The sequence below is a fragment of the Charadrius vociferus genome, unplaced genomic scaffold (assembly GCF_000708025.1).
Source record: "Charadrius vociferus isolate BGI_N301 unplaced genomic scaffold, ASM70802v2 scaffold269, whole genome shotgun sequence".
Classification (NCBI taxonomy): domain Eukaryota; kingdom Metazoa; phylum Chordata; class Aves; order Charadriiformes; family Charadriidae; genus Charadrius; species Charadrius vociferus.
The window spans coordinates 1,399,125-1,419,171 of record NW_009660184.1 but is presented as its reverse complement, the minus strand read 5'-3'; the positions used below and the strand labels follow the sequence as shown (position 1 = coordinate 1,419,171).

Here is a 20,047-nt window from a genome sequence, read left to right as displayed (position 1 = left end):
CCCCCCGCCTCACCCCGCCGCAGCGCCCCGAATGAGGCAGGACCCGATGGTTCCTGCATCCGTAGTGGAAAAGATGCGCCGCAGGAAAGGCGTGTGTTAAGCAAGGAGCTGCTACGAGCTCTTTAATCATCTAATGTATTAAAAAAGGTTGTGAAGTAGCGTATATTATGTTGTGCTTTTCTCAGAGACTACCGGCAGAATCGGGAAATTTGCCTGTGTTGTAGCTGCTGCTGCTCTGAAGGAGGGGCTGCCGGATCCATGCTGGTGGCTGGAAGGAGCCCCGAGGGAGGTGGGTGTGCTGGGTACCGCGGCGCCTTGCTGCACCATTTATCGCTGAGGGTGGCTTTTGGTCTGCCAGGGAATGGGTTTGCTTAATGGCAAACACAGCAGCAGTCTGGGGAGTGTAATCCAACGCTGCATCACAGATCTAAGCTCCTCTTTGTGCATCTTCCATTATTTGCTGCAGAGTGAGCTATCTCTGATAGGCTGCCTTCCTCCTTTGTCCTCTGTCTTCCACCTGCTCAAATTTTCGGAAGCTTTGTAATTAAAATAGTCGTCTCTGCAGCTGGGAGACAGGGTTTCAGCACCCCCTGGCTGGGAGCCAGCATCCTGCTTCTTTACACTGGCTGGCCAAATCTTAAGTGAAGCGATTGAACTAGTCGGGCAGATACAGGAAAAATGCTTCTGGAAGACTCTTAGAACTCCCAGTAACTCAGCTCTAAGGCAGTAAATATAACCTGCTTCTTGCTTTAATTTTCAGGAACATGTAAGCAGTAATGGCTGCTCCTAGAAGTACTACAATCAGTAGTTCTTCAGAAGCAGGTTTTTTGGTTTTGTTTTTTAATGGGAGCATAGTCTTTGGAGCAGGGCTTGCATTGGATGCACTTTTGTAGGGCACTTAAATTGTTGTTATAAATAAAAATAATTTAATGCTTTTAAGTGGGAATATAAATTTCAAATTTTGTCTTGTTTCTAAATCTGTATCATTATGTGCATTAGAAACTGACTTTTGCATCAGTCTGTAAACTAGGTAGCAACATTTTTTTTGATGAATCAGAAGGATAGGGAAGTTGTAGCAGAGAGCTTGAGGGACTTTTCCCCAATCACATATGAAGAGCACCAGAGGAACATTCCTACTTCTGTTCTTAGAGTCACTAGCTTACTATTTTCCAATTTTTGTCCATTTTGGATGTAGTCACTGTGGTGTTTGCTAGGAATTCCTTCCCTTGATGATATGACAGCTTCCATTTTTATTTTTCCTACCTAGAAGATTTTCTTTGATCCAATTATGAAAAAATGTTTAGAAAAGGAAAAAAGCGACACAGCAGCAGCAGCTCACAAAGCAGTGAAATCAGTACTAAAAGCAAGGTAAGCTGAATTTAGTATATTTTCTGCTTATGGAAGTACTTTTGTTTGTTACAAGTTGACAGTTCAGCGATTCGCTTGCAGTGATGGTAGGATGTGATTTCCTTAAAATGCCATGTTCCACAAGGAGAACTTTCTACTTCTACTATTCCTCAGATTGGGTTATGAGAATTAAAAAAACAAAACAAAACAAAACAATCCACTATAACGCCCTTGTGTTCTGAGACAAATGCTCGATTGCTTCCATAGCGAAGCCCACAAACACAAGAGCTTCTGGCAGCACAATACTACAGTTTGGAGGAAAGAGTAGTACATTTGTTCTGTAGTGATAAATATTGTCTTTAAGAAGGTGCCTGGTGCTAGGTACCAAGAATGAGTTTGTTCTTCAGTACTAGTTGGTTACTCAGTATCTCGAAAAATTATTCTTCATTTTGAATAATGTGTCCATTTTGTCTGATAGGTTTTGGAATGATCAGTTGAATATTCTGGATTTTCCAAGGTGCCGTTTCACTTCCCTTGCACTGCTATGTTATTTCAAGCATTGGTGACAAGCATGTAGTTGTCAATTTCTTCAAGTTAAGATGCAGTACCAGAAAAGTCTGGACATAACTTTAAGGTTCATTTTCTCTTTTTCTTTTATTTCCTCCTTCTTTCAAAAGATTTGTGGACTTCTCAAGGGTACCTGCTGAATTGATATCAGTCTAATCTACATTGAGGCAGACAGATAACTTCAGGAAAGAAATAGGTGTTGGTTTTTGATCCCCATTTTGCAGTGCTGCTTAAGTAATTAGAACATAAACACTAGTTTATTTTAAAAAAGGAGTTGAGGCAGGGCATCTAAAAGTGATTTGTTAATAAATTCTTAGTAACTTTCTGATCATACTATTTTTTTTTCTTAGTCTGTAGACTCCAGTCTTGGAGGACTTTCCAGGTCTAGTACTGTGGCTAGTCTAGATACAGACTCCACGAAAAGTTCAGGTATGTAATCAGAGTTCAAGCGGGTATGTATGGAGCAGGATTGACTTTATGTGTGTTTATATAAATAGAAAATGGAAAAGGTTAAAATATGTATTTTTAGTAATTGTGGGTGAATCTGTTAGGTAGCCTGTTGACTAATGCATGCATAGCTCTAGGCCTCTAAAGTGTTCTTAATGATTCGTCTAGGATTAAGTCACTGTTTTCGAAGTAATGTGTCTGAGTAAGAAAAACTTAGTTGTGTTACCAGTCTGTTACACGGCGTAAATCTTGTATAACTTTTTGGAAGCTATCTTTCCTGCTTTTATAAGTTTATGATTGCACTGAAATAATGGAAATAAGATTGGATTTTACTTGTTCTTGCTCACCAGATCACAGCGCATCACTGTTGGAACAAGCAGTTAACTTAAAAAAAAAAAATGTATTTTTTATATGTATTTTATACAGCTTTTTTATGTTTTCTTGTTTAAAGTTATTAACTCCAAATTTGAATTAGTATAAACAATGCTGTATCATGGATTTATGTGAAACTCTTGACTTTATCAAGGGCTGTCCTGAATCAACCCAGAACAGTTCATTAAAGAGAAGAATTAATATACTGTGGGTAAGGTTAAGTGTTTGATGAAAGTCTGCAAAAATTACAGAATTTAATAAGTTAGCCCCATTAACAGCAATTAGAATAGCATTACTGTTCTGGAATTCTTCAGAATTGCTTGTTTTATTCTGTTGCAGGACAAAGCAATAGTAATTCTGATACGTGTGCAGAATTCAGAGTTAAATATGTTGGTGCCATTGAAAAATTGAAGTATAATGAGAGCAAAAATCTCGAAGGGCCATTGGACTTGATAAATTACATAGATGTTGCACAGGTAAGTGGGTTACAAAAGACAATACCAACAATGTCAGAACAACTTAAGCTTAGGTGTATTTCTTTAATATTATCATGTGATCTGACATCTTTCTTTGTAAATTTTAGACTTACTAGAATAAAGTCGCTTACTTTAAAAAAAAGTAAGCTATGAATCTCAAAAGGTGTCACACTCAATTCCATCCTGTTGAGTAACTGGAGAAGATGCACCCAAAAAGCTGTTCTGAAGAAGTAGGCTCAGAGCGAAGGCCCTTTTCATGAGTCATTACTGAACAAGTATCCCAAATGAAAGTTGTTATATTGTCGTCAGCACTACTAGGATTAATGTCTGTGAAAGAATATCTCCTCCAGATTTCCTCAGTAGTATAGAAGTTTATCTGTAGAGGAAAATGTCAAGTTTCTGCTTACGATCACTTACAAACCTGTGACCAAAGAATCTGAATAATATTTGGGTCATCCTTGCCAAACTGTGGTTTCTTGTACTTATTTTTTTACTCAAAGCTGTAACTAGTTACTCTCATTAGGTAGCTGATCGTTTGTATCTTTAAAAGCACAGAATGCCTGTTTATCTTACAGCAACTTGACATTTCAAGTATCTGAATGTATGCTAAAACTATTTTTACAGCCAAATAACAATTTGCTGCCGGTGTGGAACATAGATCATTCAGGGTCAGTGCAGCATGATGGGCTGGCTGTGCATTATTTTTCAGCCCGTCTGATCTGACCATAGGGCCAAACTCCGCTCTGAGATGATAAATTTCTTTCTTGAATGATGTAATGAATAGAAAAGAAAAGAAAAGAAAAGAATTTCCATTAGAAGGGACCTACAACGATCATCTAGTCCAGCTGCCTGACCACTTCAGGGCTGACCAAAAGTTAAAGCATGTGGTTAAGGGCATTGTCAAAATGCCTCTTAAACACTGACAGGCTTGGGCCATTGACCACCTCCCTGGGAAGCCTGTTCTAGTTTTTGACCACCCTCTCAGTAAAGAAATGCTGCCAGATGTCCAGTTGAAACCTCTCCTGAATATATTGCACATAAAGTTAAGGGACTGGATGAGTGCAAGAGTGGCAGGCAGATTCCACACAGCAAGGTATGAGCAGGGTTAGTGACGTTGCTGATCCAGGGGACTGAAGTACACAATCCCACATTTTCTATTATGTATCTCCATTGTTCATGTTCTTCTGTCTGCACTAAAGGCTTTTGTTTGTTTCCCTCCAAAGCAAGATGGAAAGTTACCTTTTGTTCCAGGTGAAGAGGAGTTTATTATGGGAGTTTCCAAATACGGCATTAAAGTTTCAACATCTGATCAGTATGTAAGTGATTCACAAATAACTCTTTTTGGTGAGAGTTGGGAAGTGCTTTCATTTATTTCCCTGATAGATGATCTGTGTGACCAAAATGTCACTTCTGGCTTTAAGGAAAAGTCAAACAAACCAACAAACAAAAAAGTTTTCTGGTTGGATTTATGACAAAAATCCATTCCCTTTGAGACAGAGAACCAGACAAAAGGCAAGCAAGCCTTTATGCTCTTTGGGCACATCTTCCTTTCCCTGTGGCTCTCCTGCCATCCTCTCAGGTGGAAAAGTAGCATGACTGCGGTGGCCAAGACCATAGGTTCCTCAGCCTGAGTTAGTAGTACAACTCCTGTTGATGTTATTGTGGAGAGGAAGAAACAAAGGATGTGTTTTTCCAGTATACCCAAGTTGTCTTCCCCTTTGAAGGTCCAGCCTCGCGCTCTTAATCCAAGTGTGTGAGTTCACTCCAGTGTTAAAGCCTCGTGATTCCATCTTATTGATCAAACCTATTTTTCTCTTGCATCATTTCCTACATGTAGTTTATTTTCCTTTAGCACACTTCAAGTAGCTTTTTCGCTAAAAATAAAAATCCGGTCTCTTCCCTAGGGCCCTCCAGCTGCCTTTGTATAGCTTTGTATTGCAGCCATGTGGTTTCCTTCTGGTTGCCCTCAGAGCCCCAGATACCATAAATACTTGGCCTCATGAAGTCATGACCCATCAACAACCCAGCAATGCCTGTTCATAAAAGCCTCAAGTATGAGGATGGTGAATAGCGTTGCTCAATAGCTGAACTCTCTGAAGAGAGCCAAAAAGTTTCCTTTGGTCCCTTCAGAAAATAAAACACTTGTTTCTAGTGCCTGGGAAGAAGTGTAGTAGTTGTTACTCAAACTTTGAATTCTTTTGCGTTCTAATTTTTCCGTCCTCCTAAATTCTTAATTCTCATTAAGAACGTAGGTTACACTATTATTTAAATTCCTTTGTACTTTGATAAAGATCAAATAGGTAATTTTAAGACTTTTATCCATCATTCTTCTGGCTTCAAGCTGAAAGCATGCACAAGCTGATAAAGCCTTCTGTGATTAAGCTGGCTTGCACTGGCATTTTATTGCATTGCATTCTGTTTCCCAAATTCTGTCTTTTTGCATCTGTGTCACTGTTGACGTGCAATTTGTCCTTTAGTGTTTTAGTCCACCTAACTCTTTCATAGAGTTCCAAGATGGAAAAGTTTTCTCTGTATTCATACAAAGAATTCGGTCTTTTATGACTTTGGGGGAAAGGTGGGAGTTCTGTGATGTGTAGATACCTAGGCAGCTATTTACATCAGATGCCAAAAAAAGAACTGATTGAAGGTCAAAATACAAATTTTTTCCTCATGGATTTCAGCCAACATTTGAGAAATTATTTAATTAGTGACTGAAATATGTACAGATACATAATTTCACTGATACATTTCCATTGTTTGTAGATGCAAACACTAGAAACTGAAGATGAAGTATTTATAAAAGTCACACTGAGGCTTTGGCCTTCTTCACATTCCATTTGCATCTATTTGTACATTATATATATGTACATACACATGTGGCATAATTTGTCCATCCAACATCTCATTTCTCCCTCAACTGCAGAATACCCTCATAGCCAAATACTGGAAGGAGGGGAGGAAATGAATTTACAGGGGGACTGAATGCTTTATTCAGTCCTCCTTCTTTTACTAATAATCCACATGCACGTTAGCACTATACCAAATTCCAAGCAAGTAACTCTAAAAAGTTACAAATAATTTAGAGGCAAATTTTGGCATCTTTCATGAGACTGGAGGGTTGATCCAGTAAATTCCAGGTCATTTCCAGCTGCCTGCAGCGTGGTATGATAGTTGGTGATGGTGGTGTGAATAAGCGTGAGCTCTTGCCGAGGGAATGTCAGGGATGGAGATGTTTTTCAGCAAGGTGATCTTAGGAGCTGTGGTAGAGGGCTCTCCCTCGAGGGTTTTGGAGCTGGCATTCAGCTCACTGTCTGTCCCTTTTTACAACTTCTGTATCAAAGTGGACGTTTCTTTACACTCTTCAGCTACTGATGCCATGAACGTAGAAAAAGAGCTGTCTTGAAGTTCTAAGACCCTAGAGGTGGTATGACTGGAAAAAAGCAGATGAGTATTATCGTTTGGGTAGGATTGCTTGAGAAGAAAGGCTTTGTGTAGGGTAGGTCTGCAGACATCTTGTACTGGATGACATCAACCGGTCCCTTTTTGGAATGGCCAAGCTCAAACCCGTTGGGACTATGGGGAAACCCTGCAACTGCAGTGGAGAGTAGAAGTCTCCCAGACTGGATCTTCGCAAGAGCCAGGACCCATGCTGTGGCTCAGGCCACACGTGGCCTGGCTATATCTGCATGGCTGCCCTCCCTCCACCCCACTTCAAAACCTTGTCCATACCCTCTCCCGGGAAGTTTCTCGTGTTTACCCTTCCTGGAACTGAGACGGGATTGTCTGGAAAAACACTGGAAAAGTAAAAAGTTGTTTTAAGTTACCTCAGCGCCACAGAGGGCGAGTGAGGATAGGTGGGAAACAAATGTGTGCTTTTACAGTATGCTCAGGAATATAGTCCACGTAAGAATGCAATTCTAAAATAGAAGCAAAAATTTAAAGCTAAAATTGTGTTAAACATCCACTTTTTTTTTTAAAAAATCTTGCCCAAACTCTTAGTTAAACAATTATAATTTTACCAAGGAATACTTTTCTCCTGTAAATAAATCTGAAGTATTCTTTTGTAAGAGAGAGAATCAAAACGGGTAGAAAACTGAAATAGCTGTTGCACTGTTCCAGAGTAACTTTTATTTGCCACGTGGTTTCAGGATGTGTTGCATAGGCATGCTCTCTATTTAATTGTACGGATGGTCTGCTATGATGATGGTCTGGGAGCAGGAAAAAGTTTACTGGCTTTGAAGACAACAGATGCAGCCTCTGAAGAATGCAGCCTCTGGGTATATCAGTGCAATAGTTTGGTAAGAGTTTATGTTTACAGTATTTAATTTAGGTATCGGTATTTCGATTGTAAAGGGAGATTCTAAACCCCAAGGCCCTCATGAAGACTTTTTGGCAGAAGGGGGATTGCTCAATTAAAAAAGGAGTATAAATATGGCCTGGCTGAAGAGGGGAGAAAAGCCCTGCTGACTGCATTTGATCAGTTTTGAGGAGAAATACCTACATTCCCTAAAATTGCCAAGGAATGTACATGCCTAAGATAGCTCTTCGCAATCTGAAGAGTGCTGTTGTAGCTGCTAAGAACAATCCTCTTTATTTTCAAAGACAAAAACCTCTTTAAGACTGGACAGAGCAGGGAGAGAACGAGCAACAAGTCTGGTAATCGAGCATGCATTCATATTTATAAGCAAGGGAAGTGATCTCCTCTTAAGAGTAGGAGAATTCACTGGCAAGATACTATGATACGATACACACCCTTAGCAGCACTGGGGGAACACACGTACTGGCTTCCTGAATGCTAGCGTCCTGCTATGATGAAAGCTAACAACTCTGACTTGTTTCAAAAGAGCTTATTTAAAACAGCTTCCCCACATGTCATTGCAGACCACAGAAACTAAATTAAATCTCACTTGTGCTACTCCATTTTGCATGTCTCCGCCAAAAGAATGATAAAGGTCACATTCTGCTTTAAATGAGTTTTGAGATGTTCAGAAGTTCTTCAGAAAGTGTTAATATGCATGTGTGGTTTGTTTTAGGAACAAGCACAAGCTATTTGCAAAGTGTTATCTACAGCCTTTGATTCAGTTTTAATGTCGGAGAAGTCCTGATTTTCTGCAGCAGCATGTGATGGTGTAGTACAAGAGGCCTTTGTGCGAGGAGGAAATGGGGCTCCTTTGTGATACCACAGACTGGCTGTAGCTACACACAAACCTAGAAAAGATTTGCTGTGCAAAGAAGAGCCATACAACCTTGCACACGGTACTTTGTCATTCCCCAAACATGACTTGAAGAAGTTTTTCCATCTTCAGTTTCCAGGACAATACAGAATTTTATATTTAACGTGACTTTTTTTTCCTAAATTGTGTTTTGTATGTTAATGTCAATATTGTAGAAATGTAAAATAAAACTGACACTTGCTTCTATCTCTTTGTCTGAAAAACAATTTCTTAATATAGACTTCAGTTCTGCTTAACAGATATTAGAACAAAACAAGAGCAAAGTGAGAATAGATAGTCGTTTGGTGCTTTACACCTCTAATTTAATCTTAGGTGTGCTATCTACACAATTTCTACGTGCAACTAAAAATCCACAAGACTCACATTTTCTTGCTCAAGTGCTACTTGTTCATATTTCTCATTGTATGCATTGAAAAGAAGAATATTGCCTAAGCAATGCAGAGTAACAGAAGAGAAGTAGTCAAAGTGATTTTAAAAGTAGTTTTATTTTTCCAGACATTTGACTGGTTAACAAGAGTAAAATTTATTAATCATGCTCTAATTATAAATCACTGCATCCAGGACATTGAAAATAAGAGTTGATTTTAGGTTATACAATATATACAGTTGCTCTGCAACTAAACAAAATAAAAACAACTGAATTGAATATTATACATCTCATAGCATTCTAAGCTGCATTTTAAGTGTCACTTGCTCCTTTTTAAACAGTTAACACAGCAACCTAATAGTCTGTCTATTAACAGGTCTTCTGAATCATTATTTTCATCAGATTTGAAAAGCTGTATGAAATACGCCAAAATTTTGGACTTAAAATTCTTAATTTTATATTATAAATAGATATCTACAGGCTCTAGAATCTCTTTTTCCTCTGCCAGAGGAGCAAACTTTGAGAAACATGGAAAATCTAGGGATAAATTTTGCTTAGCTGCTCTTCATTGGTCCTCAAGATTGTATCTGTGTGCACTGTTAGTGCTACTAAGTTGTATTCTACAAGTTTCCTAGTTTTTAAGTAATCGGTGAATGAGGTTGTGACATTTGAGAGTGTATTCCTCTTCTAGCAGAACTCAAGGAAAATTTGCATAATTGTTTAACTTTACGAGTTGTTACATACACTATAAGATTCTGTGTTAAAAATACTGTACATTAGGAGATCTGTGCAAAATAATATGCCCATTTACTCTCTAGACTCTATCAGGGATAGAAACATACAAAATAGTGTTGCAAACTGAACATATCAGTAAGTGAATAAAACTGTAGTGCTAAACTATTACTCTATCATTTTACTGGGAACTTTGAAAATACGGACTAATTTGCTTCAACTTGCAACAAAAATATCTTGAAACATTCCAGTTTGTTCCCCATTTATACTGCAGCAACAGCATCTAGGAAATGAAAGTGATGCGTGTACTTGGCTGTACCCACACATTGGAGAGAGGCTGTCAACCAGCTGTACCATCTGGGAAAGGCGATACAAGGTAAGATCAGTGTTGCTCTTCCAGCACGAACGCAATGTGATTTTCCTCCAAATAAGCATATGTGGTGGTGGCCTATTTTCCATTCCGTTCTACATGAAATGGCCAATTTAAACACCATTTGTCAGAAATTCAAAGTTCTCTTGATAAATCTAGAGATACAATATTCACGAAACGTGATCAAAGCCAATGTGACCTAGACATTGATTTTTCTTCTCCTATGCCATCAGTTGTTTCCTGTAGCATAAACAAAAAACTGGTACAACTTCACAATATACAAACGTCAAAATGACGTCAGATTTGTATTGGTGGTTTGTATTCCATCAACCAACTGGGAACCATCCATGGCCTAGCCTTTGTTCACAAATTAGTAAAACAAATTTAACAACAGTGTAGCTACCATATTTGTGGGTATATTATATAAATACAGAGTGAATTCGCAAACTATCATTGTTTGCAAGGTAGTGGCACGCAAATTTTATAAACCAGAACATAACATAGTGTACTTGTGAGGTGTCAGATACCTTATTGACCAAGGATAACTACCTAAGTGTTCCACCAAATATGTTCTCTCCGTGAACACATTGCTGGATGATTTAAGAAAATTCAAGAATTTAAAAACAAAGTCTAAACACTATAATGAGACAAGTGTAAGAAATGCTCTGCAATCCATCATCATAGTTAAGTACATTTCAGGAAGTGCAGTTTTCATATCTTTGAGTTAATGTAGTAACTCGTTAATATTGCCATAGTTTAGTTAACCAGCAGTAGTCACATTAAATGACCAAAATGGATGTAACATACATAAAGAACATTCAAAAAACAGGTTCTACACACGTGCAGCATAGAAAAATGAAACAGTCTCAAGCTCACAAAATTAGAACTAGAAAGTTCAACGACTAACACAGATTTCAGGTAACTTTAAGCAAATATCTACATCCATTCTCAAAGAAAGAAGTTTCTCCTGTGGTAAACTGAAATACTTTTTGCACTTTTACCTGGCCAAAGACACCCGATTAAGATTGTTTCTTTTGTAATAGCTGACATCCTGGATGACAGCCAGTATGGCAAGATGCTGAATGAGTCCGATTTAGAACTCCGCAGCAGCTTGCCTGGTTTGGTTCCAATGCTTCAAATGGTATTGAGAATTGGATAGATTCACTGCCCTGTTAGATGCACACAATTTCTTTGACTGGGGAAGCAACACTGAACTGTGGTATTGCCATGTTACAAAAGAGAGAATAAAATGGCAGTGAATTGATTGGAAAGAACATTCATAATGTTGTGATGTTCACACACTTACATGGATTTCGATCGTTAAAGCTTTTCAGTTCACCTTGAAAAATACAGGAAGAGTTGTTTTTTTAAAAAAGTGTAAACTGCTCATGAGAAGTTTTCACATAGAAAAAAAGTTTTAAAAGTCCCAAAATCAGAACGATGGCAATAAAAAAGTAAGCTACAGTACCTAGGACTTGGGCAGTGCTCTGGCAAGCTGTCTGCAGATAGGTAGATGAAATGAAATAGAGCAAAACTTATTTCTGTGACCGCTGGAAATGAGAAATGTCTCCACTTATCAGTAGCAATTAATCAACAATAAAGTGCACAAATGATACAGGGAAAGCTCCTTTCCGACTGGGATCTCCATCAATATGGCCAATCTGAAAGAGTCCAGATATTTCTCAAGTTAATGTTAAAAGGGCATTTCAGTATCACCAAAATGAATACCCGTCACCTTCCTTGCCTGTAGTACCACAAGCCTCTCCCTACATCTTTTCTGCAGTGGTGTTCTTTTTCTTTCACAAACAGGAAACATTATCAGATAATTCAGTCCTACAAGGTGCATTTGTTAGTCAGCTACAGACATATTTTTTTTTCAAATTCTCTTTTATCCAGTTCTTAGAAAGTAACACCTCCTAATGCAGTACCATTGCTACATCATTTCAGCGCATTCTGCAATGCCTGGCAGCCCATATTCTGCCTGTTAAGTTGCTTCTGCTTCCCCCTCTTAACAACCACTGAAAAGTAAAAGCGATGGATCAGACTTCAACAGTTCTGGGTTTTACATGAGTCTATTTGTGTTTATACAGCATTATTGTCAATTTAGACGTAATGTGAAGTTCTATTCTTCACTAGCTAACAGAGTAAAGCAATTGTTTTCATGCATAACAATTTCCCAAGACTTTGCTTTAGCCGATGAGGCTCTGGAGTGTAAGTAGTTGAGATGGTTTCCCAGCTCAAATAGATCATTTCTTAATCTCAGTCAGCTAAAGAATTAGGACAATACAAAGCTGTCTTCTGAAGCCCACCACAGAGCATCTTCAAGGAAGATGAAATAGCAGCAGATTGTTAAACTGCTGACACCCCCCAAGAATTTCCTGAATCACACAGACCACATTCCCCTGTATATTGTGAACCCTACTAATCAGACTTATTTATTTATTTAAATAAGAAAAGCCAAAAACTTATCTGAAGTTTGATTTCTGAACAAAAGGAATTTCTGGAATCAGGTTTCCATGAGACGAAACTTCTCGTTATTTGGAAACCCAACAGGGGATCTTGTGAAGTCAGTTGTCAGCCTTTAGATTTCATTTAATTTTTTCAAAGTATGTTGATGGAAAATGCAAAATACTCACCCACCACTCCTGATCTTCTTCACCATCAACTACAATAATATCTCCCTCTGAAAAAGTTAGCTCATCTGGGTTATCTGCTACACAGTTGTAAATTGCTTTTACTCTCTTGGGTTTAGTTTTTGACTGAAATATAAAAATAAGTAAATGTTAACAATACAGCATGGAAGAGACAGAATAGACTTGATCTAAAGAAAGCTTCAGAACTGCTTCCAACTGTTATTTTTCATAGGTTAGGGTTCAGCTGCATTTCTTGTGCCGAGTGTTCATGCTTCAGGCTGAACTTGTCAGCATCCAAAGCCTTTTGCAACCACTGCACCACCAATGTGGGCCAGGTTTCCCTTCGCAATCTTCCATTTTGGCTCATACAAACTTGTCTTCAGAGCTCTACAACACTGAAGCAAGTATGATTTTATTCAGAAGATGGGGTGATCAAGATCAAGTGCTACACAGCAAGTTAAACAGCAGAAGCATTATCAGAAAGAGGACTGAGCCACCTGCCAGTATGCCCCTTCTTAATTTGCTAAACGCATTTCAGCAGTGCACAAACCCTCTGCAACCTCTGCCTCTCTCTAGTGCTTTGGGGACTGCAAGACACAGGAGTGGTGTGTCAACTCTTCCAATAGGAAAGTTTAGTAAGGAGTTGCAATATTCCAATATCGCAGTGGGACTCCAATCCTAGTTGTGTTCTGTTTGAAGCAATGCTGAAATAGTTTTGCTCCGTTATCACAGTATCCACCATTCTAACCTCACACCTCAGCAGGCCTGCTGCATTTGTTTCCAGCTTCCTCGTTCTCCATTGCAGACCAACAGTAACGCTACCTACATAAGTGTTTCCATGCAAGGAGTGGAGAGGCACAGGACCTGGAGGCAAAGCATAAGCTTTCTACCTTGAGTCCGCCCTTCTCGCCAGTTTGCCCAGCCATAGCCTGCAAAAATCTCTCTACCTTAAGATGCCAGAACAGAGCTGTAAGTGCCATTTAGGTGAAGAGACATCTGTTAATGCAGTGGGTGTTTGAGACAGATGGGATAATGCTATGATTTGAGGAACCCACAACAATTTATTGTCATTTTGACCATTACTCTATCACCTGGTGACTCTTCCTCACCCAGGAAAAAAAACAAGGAAACCCAAGGGTTGAAAATAAACCAATTTAATAGAATAAGACTAAATAATTAACATTAATAATACTAAAAACATCCAAACCAGTATTGATTCCGATACCAATATAAAATATACAAGGACTATACTCAGCCCATTCTATCAGTAGGAAGCTGTGCACTCCCAGCAGTGGACAGCAAATGTCAGACACTGGGTGCTACAGCTTTGGGAAGAAGGGAAGGCCGCAGGGGTCCGGCACCAGAGCAATAAGTTCTCAGAATTGCAGCCACCAAGGAAGACAGAGAACTCCGCAGCAAACTTTCTAATTTATATTGAATGTGACGTTCATGGTATGAAATAATCCTGTTGGCCAGCTTGGGTCAAGTGGGCCTGCACCCCAAGGTGCAGGGATGAGCTCCTCCTCATCCCTGTACCTGGCTAACTTAAAACCATTGAGACCTTGAAACCCACATACCATAGCTGGCTATAAAGTAAATATTTTCACAAATTCAGACAGCAGAGTCTTCTAAAAGTGCGGTTTTCCCAAGCATTAGAAGAGAAATTAGTCCTGTGTCACTTAAACCAGGACAGATAAGGAAAAGAAGGTATCATCATCATCCTGGAGTCCCCCAAGGACTGATCCCAGTCTCTAGTTCCTTCCATGGAAATGGAAGTTTGCAAGGGGAGAAGAAACTCCATTCACAAGTCCACTTCTCACCACCAGCAAAACGCTCTTCTCGGCTGCCCAATAGCCTCTTAATGTGCCATTTTGTTAGGGCTGAACGCCATGCAGGAAAAGGGAGATGTGGATGGGGAAGGAAGGAGGTAGCATGATTGTTATGCTGCTCCATAAGCATCCATTTGCATTTTACTATACAAAAACCTGACCTGCCCTGAGCAGGCACACCCTTAGGCTCTATCCGTGGGGCACACCCCTGCGAGCTGGCAGCCTTGCACCGCATCACAGCATTTTAGTCAGATGCTCAGTCAAGTTACAGTTTGAACCACAACCACCTTTTAGGTCAAGAGGGAAAAGCTTCACATCAGTACAACAGTGATGTAATTACTAACTTCAAAGTGCAGTAATTACAGGTATTTCTTGTCCTTTAGAAGGCGGAGAAATTAAAATAAATCCCATTCCCAGAAGACTAAAATCTTCCAGGAAAGTTTCCCATGTATCTACAATATGGTTTCAAAAAAATCTAAAGTAGACATTAAAAAAAAAGATGCATCAGGAATTTCCATCTCAAAAATAGGCTATTGGGCAAATGCACTGTATAGAAGAGAAGCCACTGGCTACATGTGCATGTACAATTAGGCATCTTTTTCTTTTTTTTCTTTACTCAATGAGCACTTCTGCAATCATTTCCTAAATCTGGGATGGCCTCTGAATTTTCTGGCAGGGTAAAGACTTAGCAAAAAAGGCTGGAGTATAAGGCTAAATGCAGTGATTTAGCCAAAGTTCTTTAGCTAGACTGATCTAGCTAAAGCTCTTTAGCTGAGGGGCCCTTGACTAAATCTCAGCTAAGATGCTTTGGCTAGATTGATTTAGCTAAAGCACCTTAACTAGCACACACTTCCTGAGCCAGGTTTCCCTTACTCCTACGACAGATGAAAATCATCCAACTGATTCTCTCAGTCTCACAGAATTCACTCTCCTGAAGCCCTAGAGACATCTGGAGTCAGTTTTGTTCTCCATATTATGTGCAATTAATATTAAACAGTGGAGACACTGACTGTTCCTAGAAACTAGCCAGGATACCCATTCACTCATAACTAAAGCAATTTGTCCCATAAAATAAAAAAGGAGAGAACAGGACAAAGTACCACTCCAACTTCAATTTACACAGAAAGCTAGGTAAGGAGCTGTTTCAGAACCAACAGATGCGTTGAAAGGATGCAGCCAGTGCTCACACCTGAATCCCAGAACACACAACAGAAGTTGTGATCAGGATCCAACAGCTTCACAAAGTAACTATAGCAATTCCCCTGGTGCATGTAAGCAAAAGGGATAAAAATTCCATTTTACATTAATCAGACAATTTAATGTTATTGTAGCCTGAAACATGGAAGTTATTTTGATGAAAAACAGACAGTTAATTGGTTGAACAAGAGTGGGGGAGGCAAGAAAAGAGATTTTAGGCTCCCAGCTAATGCAAGATGAACTCTAGATGTCTCTGTGGCTTTTCAGCATTATCAGATGAGAAACAGCTAATAGGAGTTCTAAGAGCTGAAGACAAACATGCAAGGCTATGCACACAAACACACCGCAGTCTGTCCTGGAGAGTTACTATTTCAGTAGACAAAGCTAGAGAAAAATGGATGAAGGGAGAGAGACAGAGGACTCAAGAAGACAGGTCTCTTTGCTACAGCCCATTAATAAGACAATTGCAGAGCCAGAAACAGCACATCTCCTGCCTCTCAGTTTATTATTTGCCTACTGAACCACGCTCCCACACAGAACGTAAAGCATGAAACAGCCCAGACCTAGTCACATACAGCATCTTGGAAACCATGGACTCTCTATGTTGTTATTTGCTTACTGCAGAGAAATACTGACTTGATCAAGCACGTAGATGTTTTATGTCTATGACGCAAGAGAGCACCATGAAATTGGAGCAAGGACCAAAGAGCTAGCTGAACTACACATAATGTAACAGCTCAACTGACAACTGGAAATACATCCCTTTACCTACACCAGTCTAAGGATACAGGTATTAACACTAATATGTGCGTTACCATACATGGTCCTAGATTATAAATAGTAAGAGTATAAAAAGGCTACACAATTGGATTAAGAGTCCATCTAAATCCAGTATCTCTTCTAACAGTCACTGTAAGGCTGGGGTAGGGAGGAGAAGAAGAATATACAAGAAGAATATACAATACTTCCAAGCCTTTCCCTTCACCCTTCACACTCTGATTGGGGATGTCTCAAGTCAGATGCGCTGTCTGTGCATTTACCAAGAGGTTTCCCTCCTGTCATCCAGTGAATGCAGAACAAAGAGATGCAAAGAGAACTAGCTGCACAAAGAACCAATTTCTTTTGTTTTGAGCTTGACTCCTACTAGTCTTGTGTGAAGCCGTTTGATCTACCTATGTGAACAACCATGAATATATCTACTCCCATTATAAAAGAAAGCACAAAAGCTCCCTTATTACTTACTTCACTACAGTTTAAGAATGAAATTACATATAATCTACGAGTGACTCACTTACTAAGCTCACCTACAAGTGACTCACTTATCAAGCTTATCTACCTTCAGTAAGTCAAACCATATGTTCTATGGATTGTGTCGGTCACACGTGGACACAAGCAAAGAATCCGTGCTTCTTTTCTTTGGTTTCTTTTGGGGGGTGTTTCAGTTTGGTTTTTTTGTTTGTTTGTTTGTTTTTTAAATTTTAAAACACATACTATCATATAGGAAATGCAAGAAAAGCAAAGATTTCATAAATAATTAGAACCAGTCACGCACATATTTAACACAGGATACAGGCTTTTTATTTTTCATAATTCTCACACTTTCTCCATAACAGGATACGCTATTATGTCAACAGTATGTTTGATGGAAAGCGGAAGATTTAATAAAATCAAAACCCAGACTGTCTACTTACTATTTGTGATTTCCTTGGCATTGGTGCTGGTGGCTGGATCTGTGCCAAAGTATTTGTTGTAGAACCAGTTTGTGTTACTGGAATTTCACATGCAGAAGACGACTCTCCTGCTGCTAAGGTAAGTAAAACAAGTAAATTTTAGGCATGCTTTAAAAAAAAGTCAGAGTAATGATACAAATTGAAACCAAATTGATTATTCTTTAAAGGATACAAATAATTTTATATCCCATGAGTACTTAATTTTTGTAATGGTTCTTTCTAAATAACTGAACAAAATTTTTCTATCCTTTTCCTTACAAAAAAAACGTTTCTTTTCCCAAAGACAATTACCTAAGACCTTTAATACTGCAGATATGCTAAAAGAGAAAAAAGCCTATAAAATAGATGAGAACAGAACCAAATATCCAATTTCCCCATTCGTCACTACAGACTGTGTGCTTTTAGAACCCTTCTTTCCTAGTAAAGACTGTCATTATCAAGATGCTGTATCCTTCACAGGAGACTGCTGACACAGATGGCAGACAGTCATGAGGAAAATTCCCCTTGGGTATGTCAAGGGGGAAAAAAAAGGATCACGGTAAGAACCAATGAATATATACAGTGGAAGGGGAAACCGGGTAGGAGAAATTTCACTACAGCCAACACAGAATCCACACAAACTGTACTTTGGACATTTTATCAAGATAACATTACAATAATTTCCCAAAGTAGTAGTTACATTGAACAACGAAAAGAGGAGAACCAATAACGAACTCTGTTCATTAGCATGAATAGAGCAATATCAATTTGCAATTTAATTAAAAATGACACTATACGAACTTTAGATTTTCAAACTAGAAACACATTTTTCTATTCTAAAATGTATATCTGTTACCTTGTTTATGACACATGCAAACAGGACAGTAAACTAACTAAAGTTTTCATAACGCATCCTTTGTTTGAGTGGGCTTTAGGTGAAGTTAGCCCAACTGGAATGGAGTCTGGCAAAGGATGTCAAAGACAACAAGAAGAGCTTCTGTAAATACAGAAGTAACAAAAGGAAAATTAGGGAAAATGTGGACCCACTGGTCAATGAGGTGGGGGATCTGGTTACACAGGGGATAGAAAAGGCTAAGGTACTGAATGCCTTCTTTGCCTCAGTCTTTACTAGCAAGACCCATCTTCAGGAACCCCAGGGCCCAGAGACTAGGGGAAAATCCAGAGCAAGGAAGTGCAAAGCCCTGCACCTGGGGACGAACAAGCCCATGCACCGATATATGCTGGTGGCCAGCCAGCTGGAAAGCAGGACCAGAGGCAATGGGCACAGACTGAAACACAAGAGGTACCACACGAACATCAGGAAACACTTTGTTACTGTGAGGGTGACCCAGCACTGGCACAGGCTGCCCAGGGAGGCTGTGGAGTCTCCATCCTTGGAGATATTCAAAAGCCATCTGGACATGGTCCTGGGCAACTGGCTCTGGGTGGCCCTGCTTGAGCAGGGGGGTTGGGCCAGATGACCTGCAGAGGTCCCTCCCAACCTCAGCTGTTCTGTGATTTTATTTCTTATTACATGGTGACATTAATTACATTAATTGGCCAATAACTCAGTTCATGTAGAAAAGCTTGAGGCATCAAGGCCTACACAATCAAGAAGAGAAACAACAAGAATGCTGGTAACGACTGTATTTAAATGTGCAAGGTAAATAAAAAACCCCACTATCCCTTAGGCTGTTATAATGATACCTTAATTACAATAAAATAAATCTCTAAACCACAATTACCAGTTTGTTGTAGAGATCCAAGTCCTCTGGACTGCCCTTTGTTAGTTAAGCCAGATGACTTCTCAGTCCTGTGCAGAAAGTTACAAATTCATCCATTTAAGAAACAAACAAGAACTTGAATCATAACAATACAGATTATTTTCCAAATTATAAAGTTCTTGTCATGTATTCAGTATATTCCAGTAACAGCTATTTTGCTTTTAAAAATACTGCTTTGCTTTCATATTTTTGATTACACCAATCGCACTTAATTTAAAAATGTAAGGCAGAATAATACTATAGGTTCAATTACTGCAAATTGTGTAGAACGGATTTTTATTTTCTTAAGTTCTGAAGTTTCTTTCACTGCTATTTTAAAATCCTTCATTAAAATTATGTATCCATATTAGTCTCTATATTATAGCAAGCTTCAGCAAGTTGTTTCTTCCTTTTACTTTGTATGGTATACGCAACCAAAGGACTAGAAAGGGAGGTCAAAGGTTGTTTACCTTTTTCATTCACAAAGGATCAACCATGTATATTATTTATTCCACATATACACACATGTCCCCATATCTTATAACTACCAAAGCTTGTACAGACTGTACTCTGCCAAATTTTCAGTGTCAGAGAATACAAAAACTTCCCAGACAAGTTCCTACAATATATCCCTATGCTTGCTTTTGGAAAGCTTTCCCTAGTGTCTAACTAAATTATTCTTGCCACAACTTAAACAAGAGTCTTTTTTAGAGCCATCATGACATGTAAAAAGGTATGGCACAATCCAACACTTTGTACATATTTGAAGACGTGTATCTATGCTACAATTTCTTTTTTAAAAAATATAAGAGAATCTTATTTCTTCCAAATTTTTCTCACAGGTCATATTTTCTAGACTTCTCATTACCTTATTGATCTCCCCTGGTTTCTGCCTCCCTATTTTGTATCTTTATTTTACTAAAATACCCAAAACTGAACACAGTAGACCAGCTGAGGCATTACTGATGTTAAGTCAATTAGAAGGATTAATTCATATAATTTGC

At 38.9% G+C, this 20,047-nt stretch overlaps 2 protein-coding genes across 5 annotated transcripts in view; one reads left to right on the top strand and one right to left on the bottom strand.

Annotated features, from left to right (window-relative positions):
- Positions 1-1,267: 1,267 nt before the first annotated feature.
- ITGB1BP1 (integrin beta 1 binding protein 1) lies at positions 1,268-8,630 on the top strand. 4 transcript variants are annotated; one of them, XM_009893253.1, is made up of 6 exons: positions 1,268-1,368; positions 2,265-2,343; positions 3,073-3,209; positions 4,433-4,525; positions 7,358-7,507; positions 8,243-8,630. In XM_009893253.1, exons 1-6 carry the CDS (start codon positions 1,297-1,299, stop codon positions 8,312-8,314), a joined length of 603 nt encoding a protein of 200 aa, XP_009891555.1. In that variant the 5' UTR covers positions 1,268-1,296; the 3' UTR covers positions 8,315-8,630. The 4 variants fall into 4 exon arrangements, with proteins under 4 accessions (XP_009891555.1, XP_009891554.1, XP_009891556.1 ...); XM_009893252.1 differs by having other exon boundaries at positions 1,297-1,368; positions 4,409-4,525; XM_009893255.1 differs by lacking the exon at positions 1,268-1,368 and adding an exon at positions 1,828-1,981 and having other exon boundaries at positions 4,461-4,525.
- Positions 8,631-11,284: 2,654 nt separating this feature from the next.
- The window catches only part of ASAP2 (ArfGAP with SH3 domain, ankyrin repeat and PH domain 2), a 165,003-nt gene continuing 156,240 nt past the window's right edge, over positions 11,285-20,047 (bottom strand). Inside the window, 4 exon segments of the mRNA XM_009893265.1 lie at positions 11,285-11,573; positions 12,549-12,671; positions 17,263-17,375; positions 19,026-19,093. Of these exon segments, the coding sequence (XP_009891567.1) occupies positions 11,499-11,573; positions 12,549-12,671; positions 17,263-17,375; positions 19,026-19,093 (379 nt within the window). The 3' untranslated portion in view covers positions 11,285-11,498.